Here is a 24,497-nt window from a genome sequence, read left to right on the forward strand (position 1 = left end):
CGTGTGTCATAGAGGGCATATGAAGCAGGTTATATTGTCGAGAGGGCATGAGACCAAGTCCATTGTTCAGGTCACCCCCAATCATTCAGGCCACGGGGGACTGAGTGGGCCCTACAAGCCCCAACTGAATTCCTTTCTTTTGAGATCATTGCAGAAAAAGCAGAGCACTCATTGGTGATTGCAACACTTAAGCAACTTTAAAAATTAAAAAAAAGAGAAAGAGTTGGGACTCCTCACGATTCTTCACCCAACCACACAGAGCCTCTTGATTTGATCAAGCCATGGGAAAATATTCACAAGACCTTGAGATCGCTGCTTTTGGTTCTCATGAACCAGCAATAATTTGTGTCTTTAGCAAATGTCGTGGAGGGGGATACCCCAGTCAAGCTCCAAAGCACAGACCAGTATGTTGTTTTATGGTAATACCCACTAATCTGTCAAATACATCTGTTTGCTAATACCACGTCCGCATCAAATACATTTCATCATGTTTAGTATCATGACACAGTGTAGGCACTTACACGGGGGCCCAATGCACAGCTTGTGCTATCTGCTGGAGAGAGAATCCTGTCTGAAACTCTGCTGCTGACCATCATCCAAACCAAGCCAGCTAGCTGAAACTGGCACAATGATCAAGCCAAGAGTTTCGGTGTCTTATGCTATAACCACAGTTTTCAGAGGCTGAACCAGTTTTTGTTGTGATGATTGTTTTGTACACTTTCAGTTTTCCTGAACTGCAATTACGACCGTATCATCGTTTATGATCACTGATTTTGGAAAGAGGATTAGACAGCGGTTCAGTCAAAGGAGCTGCTGCGTTGGGTTCAAAGAGGAAGAATATTTGGCTACCATCTGGGAGAACAAATATGCCGTCCCTCTGTCGCCAGATGAGAAGACTGAAGTCCAAATAAGCGATCAAGCCAAACAAATATAAATGTCATGTTACTTTTCATCAAACCTCCTCATATTTTCTCTGTATCATAAGGTATATTCTGTGTTGATCTCCTGCCCAGTATCTTTTCCTCACACTCATATTCTTTATTTCTAGGAATAGCTGCAAACCGCGAGACAATTTTGGCTTGCTTATTTGTGAGCAAATGGAAGCAAAGTTTACGGAAGACTATGAACATGAGGTTTCCCGAGAGATTTTCGAAACCTAAATGATAATCTCAATGTCGAAATAGGGAGATGAAGGGTCACAATTCAAAATGTTTCTTACTGTTCGTACGATTCTACGCTTGGGTTGGGTCAAAGGGAGCAACTTTATTTGCTCTTGACTTGAAATTGAGACAAATTTCGGTGATCTCACGGTGGTGACTGTCTCGCGCAGAGAATACGCATTCTCACACAGTCCATTTATTCTCATCACGTCATGTTGAAATATGTTTTTCTCTTTTTATTTGAGGGGAAATGGCATCTAGTCACGGGTGCATGTTGTACAAAAGCCAGCCCCTCCCACTGTAACTGCTGAAGAGAAGAATGGGGGAGGACAGAAATAAAAAGTTATTTGCAAAAGTGAAGCATGGAAAACTTGAGCCATTTATCAAAATGTTCTTCCCATTATTATTAGCGTGAAACGCTGCTTGCGAGTGTGGCACAGGTAGAGCAACAAACAAAGAGACTCCATGGGGAAGCAGCTGTCATCATCAAGCGACAAGCAAGTCAGCATTTCTCTCCACTAATTACCTCAAATATGAGAGGAAATGTCAAACTAATAGACAAACATGACAATGTCCTCCGTGCACGGCAAGTTAAAAAACAAAAACAAAATAGCACTGCGTAACAATGAATACAAGATAAAGTTGGATTTCTTACCTTCGAGGGGTCCCATCTTCATATGGTTGGATGATAACCACTTTGACAGCCACGGAGGTACGTAGCAGATCGATCATCTGCTCGTGGGTGAGAGTGGCGACAGCTACCTTGCAGATCTCCACCAGTCGGCTGCCCTGTCTCAAGCCTGCCTTCCAAGCGAAGCCAAAGGGCTCGACATCAGCCACGATTCCCTCAAAGTTGACGTGGAAACCGAGCTGGCCCAGGCCGTTGCGCCGCAAAGTCATCTCTATCGTCTCACAGCCTCTGGTCGTGATCTTAAAGAGGAATAAAAGTCAGTCGGATATTTATGTGCAATATAATCACTGGAATAAATTACGTGGTTGTTTTTTTTTGTTTTTTGAGAGCAATTATCAGACACCATTTAGGGAAAATGGTGGCTTACATTCCATTGATTCGGATTGATTTCGTAATTGCATGCTATCAATAACGCAAACAAATTCCACGTTTTAACGCTGGATTGCCTTGCAACAAAGCTCAGTCAACCCATTCCAGTTCAGCATCATTATCGAAGTAAATGCAAAAAAATCAAAAAATAAAATAAAAGAGGCCAAGGATAAAAGCACACAATCTATTTTTAGCTTGACAACATAATTTGACCAAGCTATTCGTAGGTCTCACTCCAGCATGCACCGTGTTACTGGATGCTTTCCCAAAAGTGTTTTCTGTAGAAGCGCTGGAGAAGAAATCACACTGCACTCAATGAGCTTTAATCACTCGCCAGATTAGTCCGGCTCAGTTGTGGTTGACTGCATCAATATACCTCAGAGTGTCAGCTGGCTTCAGGGACACATTAACTCAGACTTTGGCCTGTCAACACTTCACTAGATTCTCACACTAGCAGAAATCCTACCCTGCTGTGCGAGTGGAGCCCGAACAACCATCATGGACTCTTACAGATCAACTGTGTCCTCAAAGTGAAACACAGAATACGTTTGGTATGATGTGGGTTCACTAGTTTGTTCATCATTTTATTTTCCCATTGGCTAATAGCTATAATCATAGTCGAGTACTTAAATCAATACGAACAAGGTTTTTACAGAACGGAAAACTTAGGGGAAAACAAAAAGATTCGCAGACTAAGTTGTCATTCTGCAAAAACCATCATGGGGGAAAAAAAAGGAAACTATTTTGCTCTAAAATTCTGAGGGTCTAGAGAAAAATCCGTGAGAAGAATATGTGGAAAGTTTTTCAGGCCATCAATGGAAAACATACTGCTCTTTGTTAGAAATTCACTGAGCCTGTCTCATGGTTTCCCAAACAGCTCTTTTTTTAGTCAGCCTATAAATCGAACATACCCATGTCCTTCTCTCAATGACGCACAGGTAAGACTTTTTAAAATAGACTTTCTGCATTTCAAATTGTACCTCCGAGTGAAGAAGTAGTGTCACTTTTGCAGGACTACTGCATGCTGAGGCCAGGTACCGGCAAATGCAAGACTACCTGCACAGGGGCATGTATTAAACTGTTGCCGGATGATTGACAAGTTTAATAACGACGGAAAATTGAAGTTTGTTGGCAAAGAAAAAGTATGCCGACAAAACCATGGAACCGGAAATGATTTCCACCACACTGAGCATAGATCTTTGTTGTCTTTGCTTCTAAAATACGGAAAAGTGAGAAAAAAAAACAATAATAAAATAATGAACATTTCAATGTACACAGATGAGTTATGTGACTTAACTGATCTCCGAACCAGTAATCCTGCGTACCACAGTGTTATATTTCGGTCTGGTTACGTTTGGTTTTGATTCCTCATGTGCCCTTTTTTTCGACAGCTGTTCTCGTTATCAGTGTGTGTAAGCAATCAGCTCCCTCAACCCTTTGTGTGTTGTCCAGGTGTTTCTCGTTGTCTTGTCACTTAGCTTGTATTTAGTTCCCTGAGTTTCTGTCAGTCTTTGTTGGGTCATTGTGAGCTGTAAGTATGTGAGCATACGTGTGCTCCTGTCATGTATTGTTTCGTGTTATAGTTTGGGTTGATATTTGTCATTTCCAGGCATTTTTTTGAGTACTTTGACTTAGTGTTTTCTCCATTGTACTCCTGTGTGTATTTTTAGTTAAATACATTTTGGTCAATCCACCCTGCTCCTACCTGCCTTCCTGATTTTTCGGGTCCTCCAACTACCATCACGCAAAACGTGACACAAAGTTTGTCATTGGTTGGAGGACGGGATTTATTGTTTATACGTTTTCTTGTTGAATTTCTTAACTTCCATTTTATTCTTAAATCTAGTTAAGAATGTTAAAATGTTGGTCAACACTTTGCCTGCTAGTAAAACAATTCTTTTTGACGCTTCAATGGGTGAAAATGAAACAAAGGCTAATCATTGTTTAGCAGTCATTAGTCACTTGAATGTAGCAGAGACTTGTCACCGATTTCAGCCAATTAGTTTCATTGTGATGTGGCATGCGAGATTGAGCCAAAAATAATCTCATGGGCAATGCATAATGCATAAAGCTTTGTGACAAAAAAAACAAAACAAAAAAAAACATTACAATGCACCAGAGCAGATTAAAATGTTATAACCTCTACAATCCAAATCCGAGCAGATTTAGTGCCAGAATATGTACAATAATATATTAAAAAAAGAATGCTTTCATCGTTCATGTAATTTTTTATCCATGCTCACACAGGAAAGTCAAAAAGAAAAGGACCACACGCAGTACTGTGATGACCTGTTCAATAAAATCCAAATACCAGGCCCCCAAGCGCACCGACACCCTGGAGAGCAGGATGTTATCACAATCACAAAGCTTTTAGTGTTCTCACACAGGTTGCACGGATTTGTTGTGGCCAATCTACTTGCTTCATAATACATCACTGGCTCGACTGTCTGGAAACTCTTACTCTGAAAACCGAATTGGATCAATTTCCAGGACAAAACCATGGACACCTTTTGGATTAAATTTGGCAGGGTCACCTTACTGATGTACACTTTATAAGGCAAGCACAGATTGCACTTGCTTGCGCGTCGTACTTTTCATCTTTGGGAAATATCAGTCACAAATCCCATGGATAAGAGCACTGCGAATGTGAGTGAGATTAGCATGGCCAATGAGGAGGAGATGTCAATATGGCCTTGTCTGTTCTTTCATGTGATGAATGTATCTCACTCAGGAGACTACTTTGCAGAATCTTACAATCATTTAATTAACATTATGCAAAATCTGCGTCCTTCGGCTGCATATTTTTACCCCTTACTTCTCCATTCTCATTTATAATCTCTGCGCAACTGTGCTATTGTTCTACTATTAGGGTCAAGAATTTCTCTTGGGGAAAAAAAAGGAAAATATCTTTTTTTTCCCCCAGGATTTGTCCATCCATCCATTTTCGGATCCGCTTATCTCACAAGGGTCGCGGGGTGTACTGGAGCCTATTTCAGCTATCTTCGGGCAGCAGGCGGGGTATATACCCTGAACCGATTGCCAGCCCATCGCAGGGCATACATAGACAAACAGCCATGCGTGCTCACACTCACATCTCAGGACAATTGAGTGTTCCATTACCCTGGCGTGCATGTTTTGAGGCCGGATCGAACCCCACTGCTCTGCTCACAGGTTTGTGCTTGATATATTCAACTGACTATCAATTGAAAACGGTTGCAAATCATTGTGGTAGTGTTTATAAATTTCAGGTTTGAATTGAGGGAATTAAAAGAAGCGCCTCTGGTGTTCAGTTCCTACAACATACTGGACTGAAGGAATCAATGCTGTGGCCAGAACTAAAGCAGGTTGTACTGTCTAAACTCCAAATGACACAGCAATGAACATAAACAGAATGGAGATGAGCAGACTAAATGTTTCACTTTGAAAAGGAGCCACAAGTCACAGCTGTCTACTGTTAGGCTCTCAGATTCAATAGCTGTGACCGTATTTCCTCTCCCCAAACTGGGTTGTGCCCTGTTAAAGATGCATCCCTCATAAATGTTTCAATTAAAAAATAGCCCCAAATCTCATCCATATTGATTGTCAATTTCATTTAATAATGTATTTGTTCCCCTAATGATTTCACTGAGGTGAGAGCAACACATCTAAATATGTGACCCAAATAATTGGCACCAAGCTGGATGTGAGTGATGACTTTGAGCCAAAAATAACTCTCAGGATTTAAATCCTCTTTGGGCTGCTCATTTTGAGGCTAAACGCAGTTGTAAAAAATGGAGGAATGGGGTGATACTAAAGTATTACTCATAAAATGAAGAAAATTATGCTCGAGCCGGAGTAGAAACATATGAGACGTAGGAAAAGGGATTGCGGTGAACCTAGAATGGCGGAGTTATTTTGGCAGAATGAATTGTTACCACAGAAATACATAGAATGGTACAAAAATACTCTTAGTTTGAGATATTCGATTCTCCTACAAAAGGTAACACTGTGTGATTTGCCCTCCTGCTATTGTGAAACGCTAATGACAAGTACCAGAGGGCGACTTCTTCAGACTGCACTGTGCCATTCATGACTCTTAAATCAGCACACAAAATTTACATAACGTCAAATGGGTGCGAATAGCAGTGGCACACTGGACGCATTGTTAGCACGTCTGCTCTCTCAGTGCTGAGGTTCGGGGTTCAAATCTCAGTGCCACCCTTCGTTGGTGGGGATTGCATTATCATTTTGTACTTGTTCCTGATACTCTGGCTTCTGCTCACATTAATTTATTCATAAAACATGCATGTTTGGCTAACGGAACCGTCCTTAGATGTGAATGTGAAGAATCGTTTGTGTAGACGCCTTGCGGGAGTGGTCCAGGGTGTTCTGAGCCTCTCATCCAAAATCAGATGGGACAGGCTCCAGCACACTTCTAACACAGATGAGGACTAGCACTATAGAAAATGAATGGATGTAGTAGTAGCAGCATCTTCGTAAATGCCAACAAGGGCTTTGATGACTGTGAGCTTGCCAATGCAACTATCCCGAATGAGTATTAGCAATTTGGAATCCAATACCAAACAACAGTTGTGTGATAAACTGCGTTCCATCTTTGTAAATCCAGAATAAAAAATATTTCAAAGAGTGGAGAGAGCAAAGCTACAGTTGGCTCATAGTGCAGCAACATCAGTGCAGACCTTTTTCCCATAATTTAGATCATTTGATGATTTTTTAAATGAATTTATTCTTTAAAACCTACATTCGCATTCTCACCGATGACCATAATGTATTACAGCAGGCACATTCCAATGATCCAATTATTTATGAACTGTGCGCCATGTTTCAAAAAAGCAACCAGGTTCCAATCATAAGTTCGTCAAACACACAAAATTTGAATGTGATCCAATCACTCTGTGACTTGTGTTCTTCACACACACACACACACACGTGCAAAGCTGTCCATCGAATTATAATTTGTCTTCCGTGGAAACATTTGGGGCATAACAAATCATCGCATCTGGTTTTCAAGAACAAGGACTTAGAATTGAAAGAATTATCGCAGCTGAGGCTTTGATGGACTTACCTCTAATCTTTGCACCATCTCCCGGATGTCTTCTCCGCAGTTGTCATGGGCAGACAACATGACACACTCCCCGCGCTCATAGAAGATCTTTATACTCATAATCCCTGAGGTCCATCCAATGACATCGCGACAAGAGCAGTTGAAAACGACATTTTTTGATTCCTCCTCAATGAGCACAATGAACTCATTGGATATGCCGAGCAAGCAGTCCACATCCAACGACTGGCCAAAGTCGCGGGCCCGAACGCTCCACGTGATGGCTCCAACACTGAGCACATGTGCATCCTTCCTGGGTTTCACTTTCTCCTTCTTCTTGGCTCCGAGGTTAATGAAGCTGAATTTGACAGCAGAGTCAATCGTAGCAGTGCTAACAAAGTTTTCCGCCAGGTCCTTCAGGTACTCCTGCCGCGTACGGGTCGCCATGGCTCGGAATTTCTCTGACTTATGCGCTGCATTTTCTCCATTTATGACTTTGGCAAGCAGGAAGTCCCTAAAAACTGCAGACTTTGGGAAGGTCACAGACTTCGGAATCGGGGGGCCAAATGGCGGCACATCTTTTGACCTGGACACGGCAACACTGGAAAACAAACATGAAACGAATGCTTGAACTCAATTGCTAACATAAAAAGCATCTCTTTGAAATGTGGAAATGATATCACTGTGAGACATAGTACAGTTCGTTTTAATCTTCCTCTGTCAACAAATGCTGAGATTTTTATGTCAACTTCAAAATCACTCAGAAGAATTTTTTCCATCATAATTTCCAGGTGTCATGATAACAACTGTATCATTATTGAGCAGATCAAAAGACTCACTTATTATTCTACTGTCAATTAGCTACTACGAAGCCACAGCAGGAAATGGAAGAACCAGTAGAAAATGATCATTCCGCTTACAAATGAATCGGCATTAGAAAATGTGGCATGAAGACAGTCAGGCAAAGCCAATCCAAGGATAAACACACCTACTTTGTCTTGAGGCTATTTAATTGCCTCTCATTCCAAAGTACAATCTCTGCAATTATTGGTTGATTTGACACATTGTCGCACGCACTGCCCACTTAAAAGATGAAGGAGGCACAGAGGCACGCTTGTTTCATTTACCTGTAGCAGACATTATCAGTGCATGGATTGTGGACTTTGACGATGACAAACACATGCTGGAAATGAGAACGGATGCTCTTTGGAGTAAAAGGAAGGGCCCCGGGCTCCTGGAACACGATGGTGATGATATCATTGCCAATGTGCCTTTTCCGCAATAACTAAAGACAAGATAACAAGGAAGTTTAATACAGGGGGGTGGGGGGGGGGGGATGACACATTCAGTGATAAGATAGGCAGTCTTTATTTAACGATCTTCATATGACTTTAGTTTCTTTTAAACTTCGAATATGAGCTCTATTCACCAAAGGATTAGCACAGTAAGTCGAGGACTTTAGGATAGAGAACGTCGGTTCCCAAAGCCTAATTTAAACAGCCTCGTTTGTTGAATTGTGAACCGATTTTCAGTATTAAGTCAATTTAGATAAAGCTGAAATTGAGCTTTAAATCGAGTGACTCAACTTTGTAACATACAATAAGAAACCAAAATCACAAGTGTCTGAAGTCCTCTTCCTGTGTATTAATGTCAACACAGAAATGTGTGTAACAACTCAATTTGTGGACCTTTATGATTGTAGAATTATGGCACCAATGGTTGTCAAGCAACGGCTACAATCATTCAATTTCTCTCGTTAGTGTAGACGGGCAGGTCCTGCTCCTGGGGATGCATTGATTAAAATCCTACTATGAGGTAGCGTTGCCATGGCAATACTGAGAGTTTCAACTGATAGGTCGTTAGTGTGGCAAAATGATCTCGTGGGGGGAATGGGGAACGCCTGGCAGGAGGAAGAATGAAGCTATCCAAACATGAAGCTGCCTAGAGACTAAAGCGTCAAATTGGTTGGCAAGATAGACACACCAAACTGACGACTGCGGCGTCCACTGACCTGTTGTCTGTTGTTGGGTGTGTAGGGGAGCATGGTGGAGACATGAAACATTAGCTCGTAGTCCTTGTAGGTGGTATAGAGAGAATGTGTGCCTGTGGAATCCGCTGGAACAAACACAAAAACAATTCAGTCTTCAAAAAGAGGGGAATTGCATTCAAATTAGAAACGGGAATTCTGGCCTTGAGGTAAAATAGACTCACTTCATCGATTATTTCTACATATTCATTCATTCATTCATTCATCTTCCGAGCCGCTTGATCCTCACTAGGGTCGCGGGGGGTGCTGGAGCCTATCCCAGCTGTCTTCGGGCAGTAGGCGGGGGACACCCTGAATCGGTTGCCAGCCAATCGCAGGGCACACAGAAACGAACAAACATTCACACTCACACTCACACCTAGGGACAATTTAGAGTGTTCAATCAGCCTGCCATGCATGTTTTTGGAATGTGAGGGGAAACCGGAGCACCCGGAGAAAACCCACGCAGGCCCGGGGAGAACATGCAAACTCCACACAGGGAGGCCGGAGCTGGATTCGAACCCGGTACCTCTGCACTGTGAAGCCGACGTGCTAACCACTGGACTACCGGGCCGCCCTCTATATATTCATATTTTATGTTATTATTGGCCAGAAAATGAACTCACTTTGAAAATTCCGCTGTCATGTTGAACAGAATTAAGCTGCCCCAAGAATAAACCAAAGCCTGCATTTTGCCTCAATTGCATCACGGCACCACTTATCAGTTAAAATGCTTCTTGATAAACATCTGATTGCTACATCAATTCCTAATTCAGATAAAAGTAAATACCCTTTCTTTACACCGTCCAACATGAGTGTCTTGTCTTACTTTTGTTATCGAGCTGCGCTCTGTACTTGGCGAAGCCTTTGAGGCGAACTCTCTGGCCCAAGAGATCCAAGAACTCCTCCAGTGCTGGTCCGGCGCTCTCGTTGTTGTACATCTCTTCTTCTGAGCTTTGGCCCGCCTTACAATACAGTACGCCCACCTTGTGCTGGAAACTTAACTGGAAAGAGAGGGATACGCACTCAGAGAGTAAGTAGAACTTCATGTTGCGGCTGCGTGGCATACAATACACTCGTGCATGCTCTGCATGATGCACTCAAACGGCCGAGAGTGCCCACTCGTCACGTCACAGCTAATGCGATGGCTTTCATAACCTAGAAAAGATCCGAATGCCTGCTTTGTAAAGGGTAGCTATGACATCACACGGGCTACATGCAGACCATAAATCTGAACTATGACAACTTCAAGCTACACCGTGTAATGCCTTTCAAGTTAGTTGATCCCTCTTGAGAGCTTATTTAGACTAATACAGTATTGTTATATTTATCCTCATGGTACAGTTTGGCTTGGGTAAAATACATGTCTAAAAGTCTTTCTGACAGAGTCAAAATATAAGACTACAGTTAGTTTTGTGTTGACTGCGGGTATTATTACTGGCACTGGGCAGGTCAAAATGACATGTGGAGCCCTCTCCACCAGCATCGCTTTTGAATGGCTCACTGCTCTTTGAACCTGACCAAAACAAAGAGTCAAAGGGGAAGTAAAATAAATGACCGCCTGCCTCAGTATTTGGCACCTGTTGCCCGCATCTTCACTTGAACTTGCTGCGGTCAACCACTCTTTCCATTAAAAAAAAAAGAAAGAAAATAAAAGGGTTGTTGTGGATGTGAAAAGTAATGGCAACAAAGTAGAATTGCTTTTCTCCTCCCTTACAGGTCATCGGCTCCTGGTGTACTGCTGACACCGTTGTCATGGTGATTTTCTCTATCAGGCAATCTGCTGCGCACTAAAGTGGCAGCACTGACAGAAGGCTATTATACCATGTCAAGCAGTGGCAATGGCAAGATGGAGTTCCTGCCTTTTGGAAAAAAATACATTTGTTGGGATCACATCACCTTTAACTCTTGTTAAGACATTGGCCGATGGCAAGGAAAATTACGTTCACGTGGTGGGATTTGGTCAGCGCTTGAAAAGTGCAAACACAAGTGCACCGACCGGTAAGGCTCTTGGGATCCAGCTAATACTACACTATATTTTACAATAGATTTTCCTGACGTGGTTCTAACTCATGAAACACTGTAAATTAATCTCCAAGGTCCGTCTCTCTCAACAGTACACAACCACAAAAAATAGAAAGGCACATTATTTTTTTAGACACACTAAAAACGACAGAGGGACTTGTGCCGAACAAATAAGGGGGCATTCGTTTTATTAATCCTCATGTTTAAATATGATGGCAGGTGCTTGATTTTCTTAAGGGGCGGGAAACACAAAAATAGTAGCCTCAATAGATGTATTGCGTTGTTGAACCGGTGAAGAAATGTCATTTAAGTCTATTATATCTCAGGATGCTGCTCAAGGATGAGTGGAAGCTATCGATCTGATAAAAAAGGAATTTGAGATGACGTTCAAATATTTCAAAAAGATATGAATCGAAGATGGCAGTAAATAATTACAAGAATTCTATTTTCTTCTGTAACACTAAGATGCTCGTTCCAGTCTTGTTCCCAGCCGTCCTTGTTAAAATTAAATATACAATGTTTGAGTATATGTGACATAAAAATAAAAGGGATTTGTCATTTTCCAGATGGAGGCAACAGATATTTTATGAATATATGAATAACTTACTTTAGAATATAATTTATGACAGACAATCTAAAATCATATCCCAAAATCTCAAACAGGCTAATGCATTTTACAGTCCATCTGCGCACATGTACAATATATTTACGTTTGATCTCCCTTTTCATCCTGGCAACTGAACACGCTGCTTTGAGGGATTTTCTCTCAGCATGACTGAACATATAAATACCGTGAAGGCCTTTTCTCACGAGCCAGGCAAACAAAACACACCGAGTAGAATCTGATAGACATACAAAAATCCCCCCCTCCTCCCCAAAAAACAATAACAGTTCCGCACAATCCACTGTGGATGCATGAACCAAAAAAAATGAAAGACTGTAAAAGTTGGAGTCTTTCCTGTAATATTGCTGAGTTGCTTAAAATCCAGTTTGCTTACCTTGTTCAACATTTACACAGAGATCATTTTAATGATCAAAGCAGGAGTGTGTACAAATAAACATAAAATTGACCACTTTTAGTTTTAGCATAAGTGACTCCTGTTTACACTCTAGCGAGGAAAAAAAAACATATACAAGAGGGAAATGCCACTCTCATCGCATTTTTAGGAGGCGGTCCCCTGACATTTGGAAAGAAAGCTTATTGCTAACATATGTAATTCCAATGATAAGGAGCCATATCTCTAATAGGCAGACAAACAAGCGCAATGCTGCTTAATCCCTGCACACCTCTTCCTGTCCATTGTGCCTAAGACATGTCTTGTTCTTATCACTAAAAGACCACTCACATCTTGATAATATCAGGGGACATCCTGCACCATTTCTCCAAAATACCCCATCACAAAGCACAGATGGTATGAAAGGTGTAACTAAACCAAATCAGAGTAAAAATAAATGCAGGAACCACACATTTAAGATTTATATTATTGTAAAGTGTGATCTTTGCCGTCTTAGATCTCCAACATGTTTGAAAGTTCCCTCAATGGCAGTTGAGTTGGGGAAACAATGGCATTGACAGTTAATATGAAATATATTGCTAAATATTGTCAGGCCAATATGGTCACCTGCACACGTGGATTGGGATTTTAAGAATACATGTGTTCGGGTCAGCGTAAACACATAAACATATATATACTGTACATCTTCTTCTTCTCATTTCGGCTTATCCCTTTTCAGGGGTTGCCACAGCGAGTCATTAATTTCCATCTTTCCCTATTCTCTGCATCCTCTACTCTGACTTCAACTACCTGCATGTTTTCCCTCACGGCATCCATGAATCTCCTCTTTGGCCCTCCTCTCTGCCTCCTACCTGGTAGCTCAATCTCTAACATTCTCCTACCAATGTATCCACTGTCCCTACTCTGTACATGTCCAAACCATCTCAGTCTGGCCTCTCTAACTTTTTCTCCAAACTTTCCTGTCTGAGTTGTCCCTCTGATGACCTCATTTCTGATCCCGTCCATCCTTGTCACTCCTAAGGAGAATCTCAGCATCTTTAACTCAGCCACCTCTATATATATATATATACACATACACACACACACACTCATATATATATATATATATATATATATATATATATATATATATATATAATCGCATCTCGCCCATCTCCGAAAGGAAGGAGGCCGGGGACTAGTGAGTGTGAGAGCCACTGTCCAGGATGAAACATCCAAGCTCCATGAATACATCAGGGAGAAGGCTCCAATGGATGACGTACTCAGAGAATGTCTCAGACGATGGGGAACAGAAGATGAGGCGCTGGAAGAGGGACCATCATGGGAGGACAAGCCCCTACACGGGATGTACCACCGGACCATAACTGAAGTGGCTGATCTCAAGAAGTCCTATCAGTGGCTAGAGAGGGCTGGCCTGAAGGACAGCACAGAGGCACTCATCCTGGCTGCTCAGGAGCAGGCCTTGAGCACCAGAGCCATCGAGGCCCAGATATACCACACCAGACAAGACCCAAGGTGTAGGTTGTGCAAAGAGGCACCTGAGACGATCCAACACATAACTGCAGGGTGTAAGATGCTGGCAGGGAAAGCCTACATGGAACGCCATAACCAGGTGGCTGGCATAGTCTACCGAAACATCTGCGCGGAGTATGGACTGGAAACCCCAAGGTCAAAATGGGAAACACCTCCGAAGGTGGTGGTGAATGACAGAGCGAAGATCCTGTGGGACTTCCAGATCCAGACTGACAAGATGGTAATGGCGAACCAACCAGATATCGTGATCATAGATAAAGGGCAGAGGAAAGCCGTTGTAGTGGATGTAGCGGTCCCAAGTGATGGAAACATCAGGAAGAAGGAACATGAGAAACTCGAGAAATACCAAGGGCTCAGAGAGGAGCTGGAGAGAGCCTGGAAGGTAAAGGTGACAGTCGTGCCTGTGGTGGTCGGAGCACTTGGGGCAGTGACCCCCAAACTAGATGAGTGGTTGCAACAGATCCCGGGAACAACATCGGACATCTCAGTCCAGAAATGTGCAGTGCTGGGAACAGCAAGGATACTGCGCAGAACCCTCAAGCTTCCTGGCCTCTGGTAGAGGACCCGAGCTGAATGAGGGACGGACACAACCCGAGGGGTGAGATGAGGATTTATATATATATATATATATATATATATATATATATATATATATATATATATAAGCGGCTGGATAGCTCAGTTGGTAAGGCATCGGTTTGGCATACGGGAGACGGTGGTTCGAATCCCGCTTGGGGCAAAACTGAGCACATTACACCATCCAGTGTGGGTCCTTGGGCAAGATCCTTCACGCTAATGCCTACCTCATACAATGATGAGAGACAATAAAACGAATGACATGCCGGCTCAGACGTCGCCCGGCCAAACAAGGTCTGCGTCAGGTGCTGGGGAACCAGAGCACCCTGATGAAAAATGGGCTACTGGAACAAAGCGGAGATGGGCGAGATGCGATAACATGGCTCTGTTGGAATGCTACTACTCAAGCAACCCTAGTCAGAGGGGTTACATGCAGAGAATGTGGGCTAAATGGTTACTTCGAAACCCACAGTCACGGTTGACCGCGAAACAACTAGTAGCTCAGTGTTCCAACATCCACAAACGGCAACTGCTGTCACAACTTGAGATTGATGAGGCACAACGCAGGTTCCATGGTGAAGGGCCCCAGGCTGCCAGATCAGAGGAGGAGGTCATACAAGAGATTGGGAGGCAAGCCCCAATGAATGCAGATGATGAGATTGGGTGGTCAGCCCCAATGAATGAAATGCTGAGCGAGGCAGCAACTGACCTGAAAGCTAAGATCATGGCGAGAATGAAAGCTGGGCAACCTAGAAACCAATTACAACGGCTATGTGAAGTACCATCTGAAAGTCTCATAGAAAGTGTGAATGCAGCACTGAGGGCGATCCCTACCGTAACGATCACAGAAACCAATGAGCTGATATACGCTTCAGCATCAGTGATCCTGGAGACTCTGGGCTATAAGAGCAACCATGGAAGCCATGAGATACGTTACCCACCATGGAAAAGACGGTTGGAGGCTAAGATCAAGGTGGCCCGGAAAGATGTGAGTCAATTGACGGAGGCCCAGAGAGGTGTGATGAAAAGGCCGATACCCGAGAGGTACATCCAGATGACCATACCTGAAGCACTCGAAACTGGCAAACAAAGGCTCCAAGCCTTGTCCAGTCGCCTAAAGCGGTACAAGAAAGAGAATGAGGCCAGACGAATAAACAGGCTGTTCGCAACACAACCTGCGAAAGTGTACGCTCAGTGGCAGGGTCCTAACAACAGAGCTGACCCACCAAGACTGGAAACTGAAAGGTACTGGAAAGGCATATGGGAGAAGGAGGTTGCACATAACAGCAGTGCACAATGGCTGGTGACCCTGAGAGAGGAACACAGCAACCTCCCTGAACAGAACCCGGTTACCATAACAGTGGCAGACATACAGGAAAGAGTCTCAGATATGAAGAACTGGACAGCACCAGGCCCGGACATGGTCCACACTTACTGGCTAAAGAAACTCACAGCACTCCATGAGCGCCTAGCAGTACAAATGAACCAGCTGCTGAGGGATGGGACTCACCCAGAATGGCTAACCGAAGGGCGAACGATCCTGATCATGAAGGATCCCTCGAAGGGTGCAGCCCCATCCAACTATCGGCCAATAACCTGTCTCTCCACAACATGGAAGCTCATGTCAGATATCATTGTGGCTAAGATAAGTGGACACATGGATCAATACATGAACGAAGCACAGAAGGGCATTGGTAGAGATACCAGAGGAGCCAAACATCAGCTCCTGGTTGACAGAACAGTCGCACAAGACTGCAGGTCCCGACGTACCAACCTGTGCACAGCTTGGATTGATTACAAGAAAGCCTATGACTCGATGCCACATACATGGATCACTGAATGCTTGGAGTTGTATAAGGTGAACAGGACCCTAAGAGCCTTCGTTGCGAACTCGATGAGGATGTGGAAAACCACACTTGAAGCCAATGGCAAGCCACTTACCCAAGTGTCCATCAAATGTGGCATATACCAAGGTGATGCACTCTCCCCACTGCTGTTCTGCATAGGACTGAACCCCCTAAGCCAAGTAATCACCAAGACAGGCTATGGATACCGCCTCAGAAATGGAGCTACAATCAGTCACCTCCTCTACATGGATGACATAAAGCTGTATGCTTAGAGCGAAAGGGACATAGATTCCCTGATCCACACAACCAGGATCTACAGCAGCGACATCGGGATGTCATTCGGGCTTGAGAAATGTAGTCGGATGGTGACTAAGAGAGGAAGGGTAGTCCGCACTGAAGGGGTCTCACTCCCTGAAGGAACAATAACAGACATTGAGGACAGCTACAAGTACCTTGGTATACCACAAGCCAATGGCAACCTCGAACTGGCAACAAGGAAAGCGGCTACGGCCAAATACCTTCAGCGAGTGAGGCAAGTCCTAAGAACCCAGCTCAATGGCAAGAATAAGACCCGGGCAATAAACAGCTATGCCCTGCCAGTGATCAGATACCCTGCAGGAATAATAAGGTGGCCAAAGGAAGAGATTCAGACCACGGGCGTTAAGACCCGAAAGCTCCTAACCATGCATGGAGGGTTCCATCCCAAATCCAGCACCCTGAGACTGTACGCAAGCCGAAAGGAAGGAGGCCGGGGACTAGTGAGTGTGAGAGCCACTGTCCAGGATGAAACATCCAAGCTCCATGAATACATCAAGGAGAAGGCTCAAACGGATGACGTACTCAGAGAATGTCTCAGACAATGGGGAACAGAAGATGAGGCGCTGGAAGAGGGACCATCATGGGAGGACAAGCCCCTACATGGGATGTACCACCGGACCATAACTGAAGTGGCTGATCTAAAGAAGTCCTATCAGTGGCTAGAGAGGGCTGGCCTGAAGGACAGCACAGAGGCACTCATCCTGGCTGCTCAGGAACAGGCCTTGAGCACCAGAGCCATCGAGGCCCAGATATACCACACCAGACAAGACCCAAGGTGTAGGTTGTGCAAAGAGGCACCTGAGACAATACAACACATAACTGCAGGGTGTAAGATGCTGGCAGGGAAAGCCTACATGGAACGCCATAACCAGGTGGCTGGTATAGTCTACCGAAACATCTGTGCGGAGTATGGACTGGAAACCCCAAGGTCAAAATGGGAAACACCTCCGAAGGTGTTGGAGAATGACAGAGCGAAGATCCTGTGGGACTTCCAGATCCAGACTGACAAGATGGTAATGGCGAACCAACCAGATATCGTGATCATAGATAAAGGGCAGAGGAAAGCCGTTGTAGTGGATGTAGCGGTCCCAAGTGATGGAAACATCAGGAAGAAGGAACATGAGAAACTGGAGAAATACCAAGGGCTCAGAGAGGAGCTGGAGAGAGCCTGGAAGGTAAAGGTGACAGTCGTGCCTGTGGTGGTCGGAGCACTCGGGGCAGTGACCCCCAAACTAGATGAGTGGCTGCAACAGATCCCGGGAACAACATCGGACATCTCAGTCCAGAAATGTGCAGTGCTGGGAACAGCAAGGATACTGCGCAGAACCCTCAAGCTTCCTGGCCTCTGGTAGAGGACCCGAGCTGAATGAGGGACGGACACCACCCAAGTGGTGAGACGAGGATTTTTTATATATATATACTGCATACAGAGAGAGAGAGAGAGAGAGAGAGAGAGAGCATGCTTACCTGTCCTTTTTAGTTTAACCTCGTTCTGCACGGCAATTACTTCAGTTTCTGTTTTATGGGTTCGACATTCTGTTCTGACATTCCGTGCCTGTGTTGTTAATAATGAATGCTGAGGTGCTCCCAGAACGTTCCCCAACATATCAAATTATTTGGAAGACTTCTTTCCATACAAGCATGTTCTCTTGAATGAGATCACCGACTAAACATGTTTGCACTTACCCCTTGTTCATCCAACTTGAGCAGCTGTTCCGGTACTTTAGGGGAGTTGATTGCCAACCTCAAGCATTGGATATTGAGCTCTGGGATTACGTATTCAAGTACTTCCTTAAGCGGCAACCCACGAGCCGTCCCATGTCGCGCTGTGGATGGGATTGCATCTTCCAGAATGGCTCCTCGAAGGGTGGTCAACTGTCAGGCAAGAGATGGAAACGGCTCAACAATTACACTCTATAGACTGGACACAATATTGGGGACACCTAAATTAATAAGAGGGGAGGAATAGTATATAAACAGATGTATTTTTGATGCAGTCAAGTTATATTCAACATTACTGTTAAGTGCAACCCCAAAACCCCATCTCACCCATTTTTAATATGCTTATATCTATATTTTATCATGTATGTTTATTTATATACTTTTTGTTCTTCTAATTCTCCCTTTCTTTATTTTGCTCCTGTAAATTTGGAATTTCTCCATTGTGACACAAATGAAGGTTTTCTTATCTTATCTTAAAAATGAACTGTGGCCGCTGATAGCATCTTGAATTGAACTTCAGTTGCTGGTAGTTTGCTCCGCCTAAACATCCTACTCACAAAGGATATGGTGCTAATGATATACCAGTGCAAACACGCCCACAAAGTTTGACATCTGTATAGTCTGCTCCTGAAGTCCCCCTGGTTGCAATAAGGCACAAATGACAAAGTAACTGCTGGCTTTGTGTCACTGTGGTAGAACAATGGCAATTAGGAAGAGAAAGATGACATTTTCAGAATGTGAGCTTGCGGTCCTGACTTAGGAGGTGCGAATAGGACTGTAAGAAAACGGTAAGCAGTCATCACCAAAAATGGCATGCACATCTGTGCTTATACCCAAATAAATCTATGAAAATCGAAAAAGTATCGGCTCAATATTTTAGAGGTAATGGACATTAATGTTTGCACCCATGAGGCGACATTAAGCTGCACTGAGCGCCAATGGAGAAGAAGGTGATGAAGATTCATTTATTCATTCATTCATCTTCCTAGCCGCTTGATCCTCACTAGGGTCGCGGGGGGTGCAGGAGCCTATCCCAGCTGTCTTCGGGCAGGAGGCGGGGGACACCCTGAATCGGTTGCCAGCCAATCGCAGGGCACACAGAAAAGAACAACCATTCACACTCACACTCACAACTAGGGACAATTTAGAGTGTTCAATCTGCCTGCCACGCATGTTTTTGGAATGTGGGAGGAAACCGGAGCACCCGGAGAAACCCCACGCAGGCCCGGGGAGAACATGCAAACTCCACACAGGGAGGCCGGAGCTGGAATCGAACCCGGTACCTCTGCACTGTGAAGCCGACGTGCTAACCACTGGACTACCGGGCCGCCCAAGATTCATTTAATGTCCATAAAATATAAAATGTTGGGCTGATCATTTGAAAATGTGGATGACCAGTCAACAGCAAATCAGAGCGATCGCATGTGACGCGCGAAGGATGCCTGGGCTGAACAGCTGTCTTTCATGGCCTGAAATTATTTTGTCGACGAGGGAATTTTGGACGGCATGTCAGAGCGGTCTTCACATTGGTCAGATGGTGCAGGTCGTAATTAGTATCCTCGCGCAAAATGAGGCCCAACACCCACGGCGGATGGTGTACTATGCAGAATGCGTGATCTGCATGTGGGGAGCTGCCTGGCGTGACGATGTCTTCTCTGTGCTACTACTGCCATGATCAGGCTTCAACAGAGAAGTTTCGACCAGCTTTCTTAAGAGGTTATTTGCGTCACTCAAACTGCGTGAAGCTGGTGTTAGTGAATTATTACTTCTCAATGAGGCTCATTTGCGTTGAGGTGAGCAATTTCCCCGCCAAATATATGCATATTATCTCATTTGAATACATGTACATACTGCCGGCGCACAAAGACACGTTCTGCTTGGCAGCGCCGTTAGAGTAGCATTCCACAATCTGCGCCTGCTTTGTGAATTAGATGCTGAATGAATCCGTTTGTTCCATTTTTGCCGGTTAGCTCCACGCAAAAGCCACGCAATCCATGCGTGAATTCGGCCCATAGTCTGAAATGGACAACAAGGATATTGATTGAAATCAAAACTGAGCATTACTATCTTTTTAAAGACATCATTTTTGTATTGGCTCTTTTTATCTGTATCATCATACAGGTGTATCTAAAGCCCGAAAACTATTAGGGTGAGGTCTCTGTGTGCTATCCTTCCAAGTAGGTCAGTAAGTCTGGAACACAATGATTTGATGATGGCTTGAAACATTTTGTACCAATATTAAAATGGGTACGCTCATACGAGCTGTGGCGAGATTCGGTTCTAATCCAATTTCATGTTATGCTGTGCTATTCAGGGCAATGGCTCATTCCAGCTCCAATGGGCAGCATTACCATCTCCCATTGTAAATAATTAAAATGGTCTAACTGAACACTGCATAGTAAGTGGTATTTTGGTGGTACGGCCATTAATGTGCCGGTAATGGTTGAAGCAAACAGCTTTAAAGCGCGCTGACGGTAACGACGTGTTGTTGCTTGGAACATTACAGACACATTGACACCTATGAATCCCTGCTCCGAACTGCACGGCCTGTGGACTTAGATGTCAGCAATGGTTGCCTGAGAGAGAGAGGCATGCTGAAAAGTAGAGTACTTAACAGCAAGCGAGAGTGGGACACAGCGGCAAGGAACGCTGGGGCTTAATGATAGGATCCCATGCAAATAGACGCTCCACTGGTTCGGGAGTTAAAACTGCTTGCTACATGCAGGGGTCGCATGACCCAGATACATTGTTTTATCGAGGGAGTGAACACTAAACCTAAATGTGGTCCTGGATATCGGTGACATTTCTTTGCCTGACACATCTGTTACACCTGAATTATTCATTGGCTGAGACCACCAAGCATCTATCAGTGAGAGAGTTCTTGAACCACCAGGGACCATGAGAGAGAGCATTCCAGTTTGTGGATTAATGACATGGTGTGAGCATGGGTGAGGGAGCGCGTGCAAGCAAGACCAGTGGCAAAGTGACAGCATCTGCAAGACGGACTAACTGAGCCATGACTGACATAGAACCAAAGGATGCATTTGGGTGTTTAATGTAGATTTGGGGAGCGTGAGCTTCCCCTTCTTTTCATGGTCAGTGAAGCGTTTCTGCACACTTACAGCCTCGTCACAAAGGAAGCCGTAATAACTCACTAAGTAAGGTTGTCGAGCAAGGCGACCGGTTTGTTTGGCATGGCAGCATCGAGGCTCGGTCCGAGAGACCTGCAGCTTACTATCATTACTCAAGACCACACACTCCCGCCTCTACGATGAAATACAGTCTATTCTAATGTTGAAGAAACAAGGAGAAAATATAATAATATAGGCAGAAGCTGGCAACATGGTCATCTTGACAATGTGTTAAAATTCACATTTTGGGAGGGAATCATGAAATAAAAATATTTGCATAAAATTAAAATTTGCATTTAATGATAAAGGGAGATGCATCGTCCATTTGTTTATGATACTCCATCCATCCATTTTCTCATACGCTCATCTTCACAAGGATGGCGGGCGTGCTGGAGCCTATCCCAGCTGTCTTTGGGTAAGTAGGCAGTGTACACCCTGAACCGGTTGCCAGCCAATCGCAGGGCACACACAGACGAACAACCATTTGCCCTCACACTCACATATAGGGACAATTTCGAGTGTTCCATTCACCTACTATGTGTGTTTTTGAATGTGGGAGGAAACTAGAGAACCTGGAGAAAACCCACACCTGCACGGGGAAAATATGCAAACTTGACATAGGAAGGCCGGAGCCGGAATCGAACCCTGCACCTTTGCACTGTCGGGTGGACGTGCTAACCAGTCGCCCACCAGGCTGCCTTGTTTGTGATGCTAAATAGTAAATTCCATTAACCAATCAGGTGTATGTTGCTCCAAAATTGTTAACTCTCCCCAGTGCCATGGAAAAAACAAGTCAGAACTGTTAAATGTCATTTATGTTTGGGTGGATACAATAAACAAACCAATGCTGCAATCCTCATCAAGCATTTCTTTTTTTTCTTTATTTTTTTTTTTATAGCATTCAATAATCACTTTGTCTTCAATTGAGGAAGTACAGCAACAGTACTTTTTGAATCCAAAATTGATTGTGTAAGATTGTATTCACCATATAAAAAAAGCAGTATCAACTCAGGTAGGTGCTTTGATCACACACGGTTACACTCTCTCTGTGTCACCTCTTTAGACCAGCGGTTTCATTTCATCTCAGAACATCCTTGTACCGCCTGAATAATCGCATTGACTTGAACGTGTGCTGAAGGCAACGTGGGGAATAACATTTAAAAGCATGTCCACAAGACAAGTCAATACTCTTACAGGAAATAGGTGTCTCTACCACAGATCTGTAAAAGTTCGAGACTGATTTATGACACGAAGCAGGACAGAAAGGTCAAACATTACAATTGCGTTTACCTGACTGGTTCGGAAGGTGACGCGATAGTTGTACTGCATTCCATCTTTCTCCTTTCCGTCATCCAGCCGCTCCCTGCGGATGCTGACTGCTACAGGTCCCAGATGGTCATCGACACCAAAATAGTTTTGATGCTCTGGAGACACATTAAAAAAAAAAAGACCAAAATAATCTCAACAGTTCAGCATTGACATGTATTCCAGACCTTTCTCAAGTATCTGTGAAGACCTTTTTGGGAGCTGATCAAAAGATGAAATCTCTGTTTTTACATTTACACAATATTTATTGATGTAAAAGGTTTGAACTTTAAAAGTTAATACATCTTTGTTGATGCAGCGCTTTCACAGAAGCTGCAACTGTAACAGAGAGCTTCTCAGAACAAAACAATTATACAACAGGACCCATCACCTAAAAGAGTGGTTCTTTACCTTGTTAGAGGTACAACCAGTTCAAATGCATATTCACCGAAGCCTTCATTAGTGAGAAATAAAAATTAAGATTTTATTTTTTTACAAATTCAAGACATAAAAATGCATTTATTAAAACCAGAAAAAAAGTACCGGTAAATAAAATTTAACCTCCATGACAGAGGCTCCGTCGAACCCCTGAGACCGATTCGATCATCGGTTATGAACCCAGGTTCATAACCAATGACCTAAAACATTGGACAACATTGATTCATCGCAATTGGAAAAAAAAAAAGTACTCTTGAATTTTATGTTTTTTAAAAAAAACAACAATAACACTAACAATAAAAATGAAAAATAGAGCAGGAAAGGACTGGATCTAGATGGAGTTTCATTTCAGACTGTAGGACTTTGGTAAGTCCGGGTTATATTATTGTTTTACCTCTGGAATTGATGAAGCAAAAGAAAATGAAGGATTCTGTGGTCCATGCTCATGCTAAGATTCCTTCGGATGGGTTGCGCAAATGCGTCTTAAATGCACAGCCCCATATCATTTATGTATTGCACATTTAATCATGAATAATACATATGTATTGAGTTAACACTTGTTAGGGATGGAACGGCCTGCAAGGCATGAGGTCAAATGCTGGTAGAAAGCCAAGACGCATGTGATTATTAATGGTGTCAACTGCAGTTTTTTTTCTTTGTCAACACTTTTCCGTAACATGTCACTGGCTCACAACACTTGCTGTTGACAAGATGCCAAAGGTTACACAATAGATGGCTTGGGTTGTCATGTCAAATAACACCTCAAGTTTGTCTTCGTCTTCTTCCTGGCACCTTGCACATGCAATGCACAAGCCATTTCAGCATCAAATCTCTCTCTCTCTCTCTCTCTCTCTCTCTCTCTCTCTCTCTCTCTCTCTCTCTCTCTCTCTCTCTCTCTCTCTCTCTCTCTCTCTCTCTCTCTCTCTCTCTCTCTCTCTCTCTCTCTCTCTCTCTCTCTCTCTCTCTCTCTCTCTCTCTCTCTCTCTCTCTCTCTCTCTCTCTCTCTCTCTCTCTCTCTCTCTCTCTCTCTCTCTCTCTCTCTCTCTCTCTCTCTCTCTCTCTCTCTCTCTCTCTCTCTCTCTCTCTCTCTCTCTCTCTCTCTCTCTCTCTCTCTCTATATATATATATATATATATATATAACTGTATATATATAATTTTGGTGCTAGAAAAGAAAACTGTTGTATAAAGAGTTTTGTCATGATTTGTATAAAAGGACTGCCGCCCGACCACTCATTGTTGCTCTTTGCTGCTGTCATGTTTGTTTGCCAGTCATGCTTAGATCATGTTTTTGGTCATG

General features: G+C 43.6%; 2 protein-coding genes across 7 annotated transcripts in view; one reads left to right on the forward strand and one right to left on the reverse strand.

Moving 5' to 3' along the window:
* Positions 1–24,497, reverse strand: part of LOC127610358 (signal-induced proliferation-associated 1-like protein 2) — an 87,449-nt gene that overhangs the window by 26,951 nt on the left and 36,001 nt on the right. For all 5 annotated transcript variants that reach the window (XM_052080402.1, XM_052080405.1, XM_052080403.1 and 2 more), the window contains exons 3-9: positions 22,746–22,879; positions 18,289–18,477; positions 10,117–10,291; positions 9,273–9,376; positions 8,389–8,546; positions 7,286–7,862; positions 1,816–2,090 (exon numbers count right to left, since the gene is read on the reverse strand). In XM_052080402.1, the coding sequence (XP_051936362.1) occupies positions 1,816–2,090; positions 7,286–7,862; positions 8,389–8,546; positions 9,273–9,376; positions 10,117–10,291; positions 18,289–18,477; positions 22,746–22,879 (1,612 nt within the window). The remainder of the gene's footprint in view (positions 1–1,815; positions 2,091–7,285; positions 7,863–8,388; positions 8,547–9,272; positions 9,377–10,116; positions 10,292–18,288; positions 18,478–22,745; positions 22,880–24,497) is intronic.
* Positions 13,661–24,497, forward strand: part of LOC127610384 (uncharacterized) — a 70,736-nt gene continuing 59,899 nt past the window's right edge. Inside the window, exons 1-2 of one of the 2 annotated variants that reach the window (XM_052080521.1) lie at positions 13,661–13,940; positions 17,475–17,777. In XM_052080521.1, coding sequence (XP_051936481.1) covers positions 13,674–13,940; positions 17,475–17,777 — 570 coding nt within the window. In that variant the 5' untranslated portion in view covers positions 13,661–13,673. Of the gene's footprint in view, positions 13,941–17,474; positions 18,009–24,497 lie in introns of those variants that run through there. The other variant, XM_052080520.1, reaches the window with a different exon arrangement.

Source organism: Hippocampus zosterae, chromosome 11, assembly GCF_025434085.1.
Source record: "Hippocampus zosterae strain Florida chromosome 11, ASM2543408v3, whole genome shotgun sequence".
Lineage (NCBI taxonomy): Eukaryota > Metazoa > Chordata > Actinopteri > Syngnathiformes > Syngnathidae > Hippocampus > Hippocampus zosterae.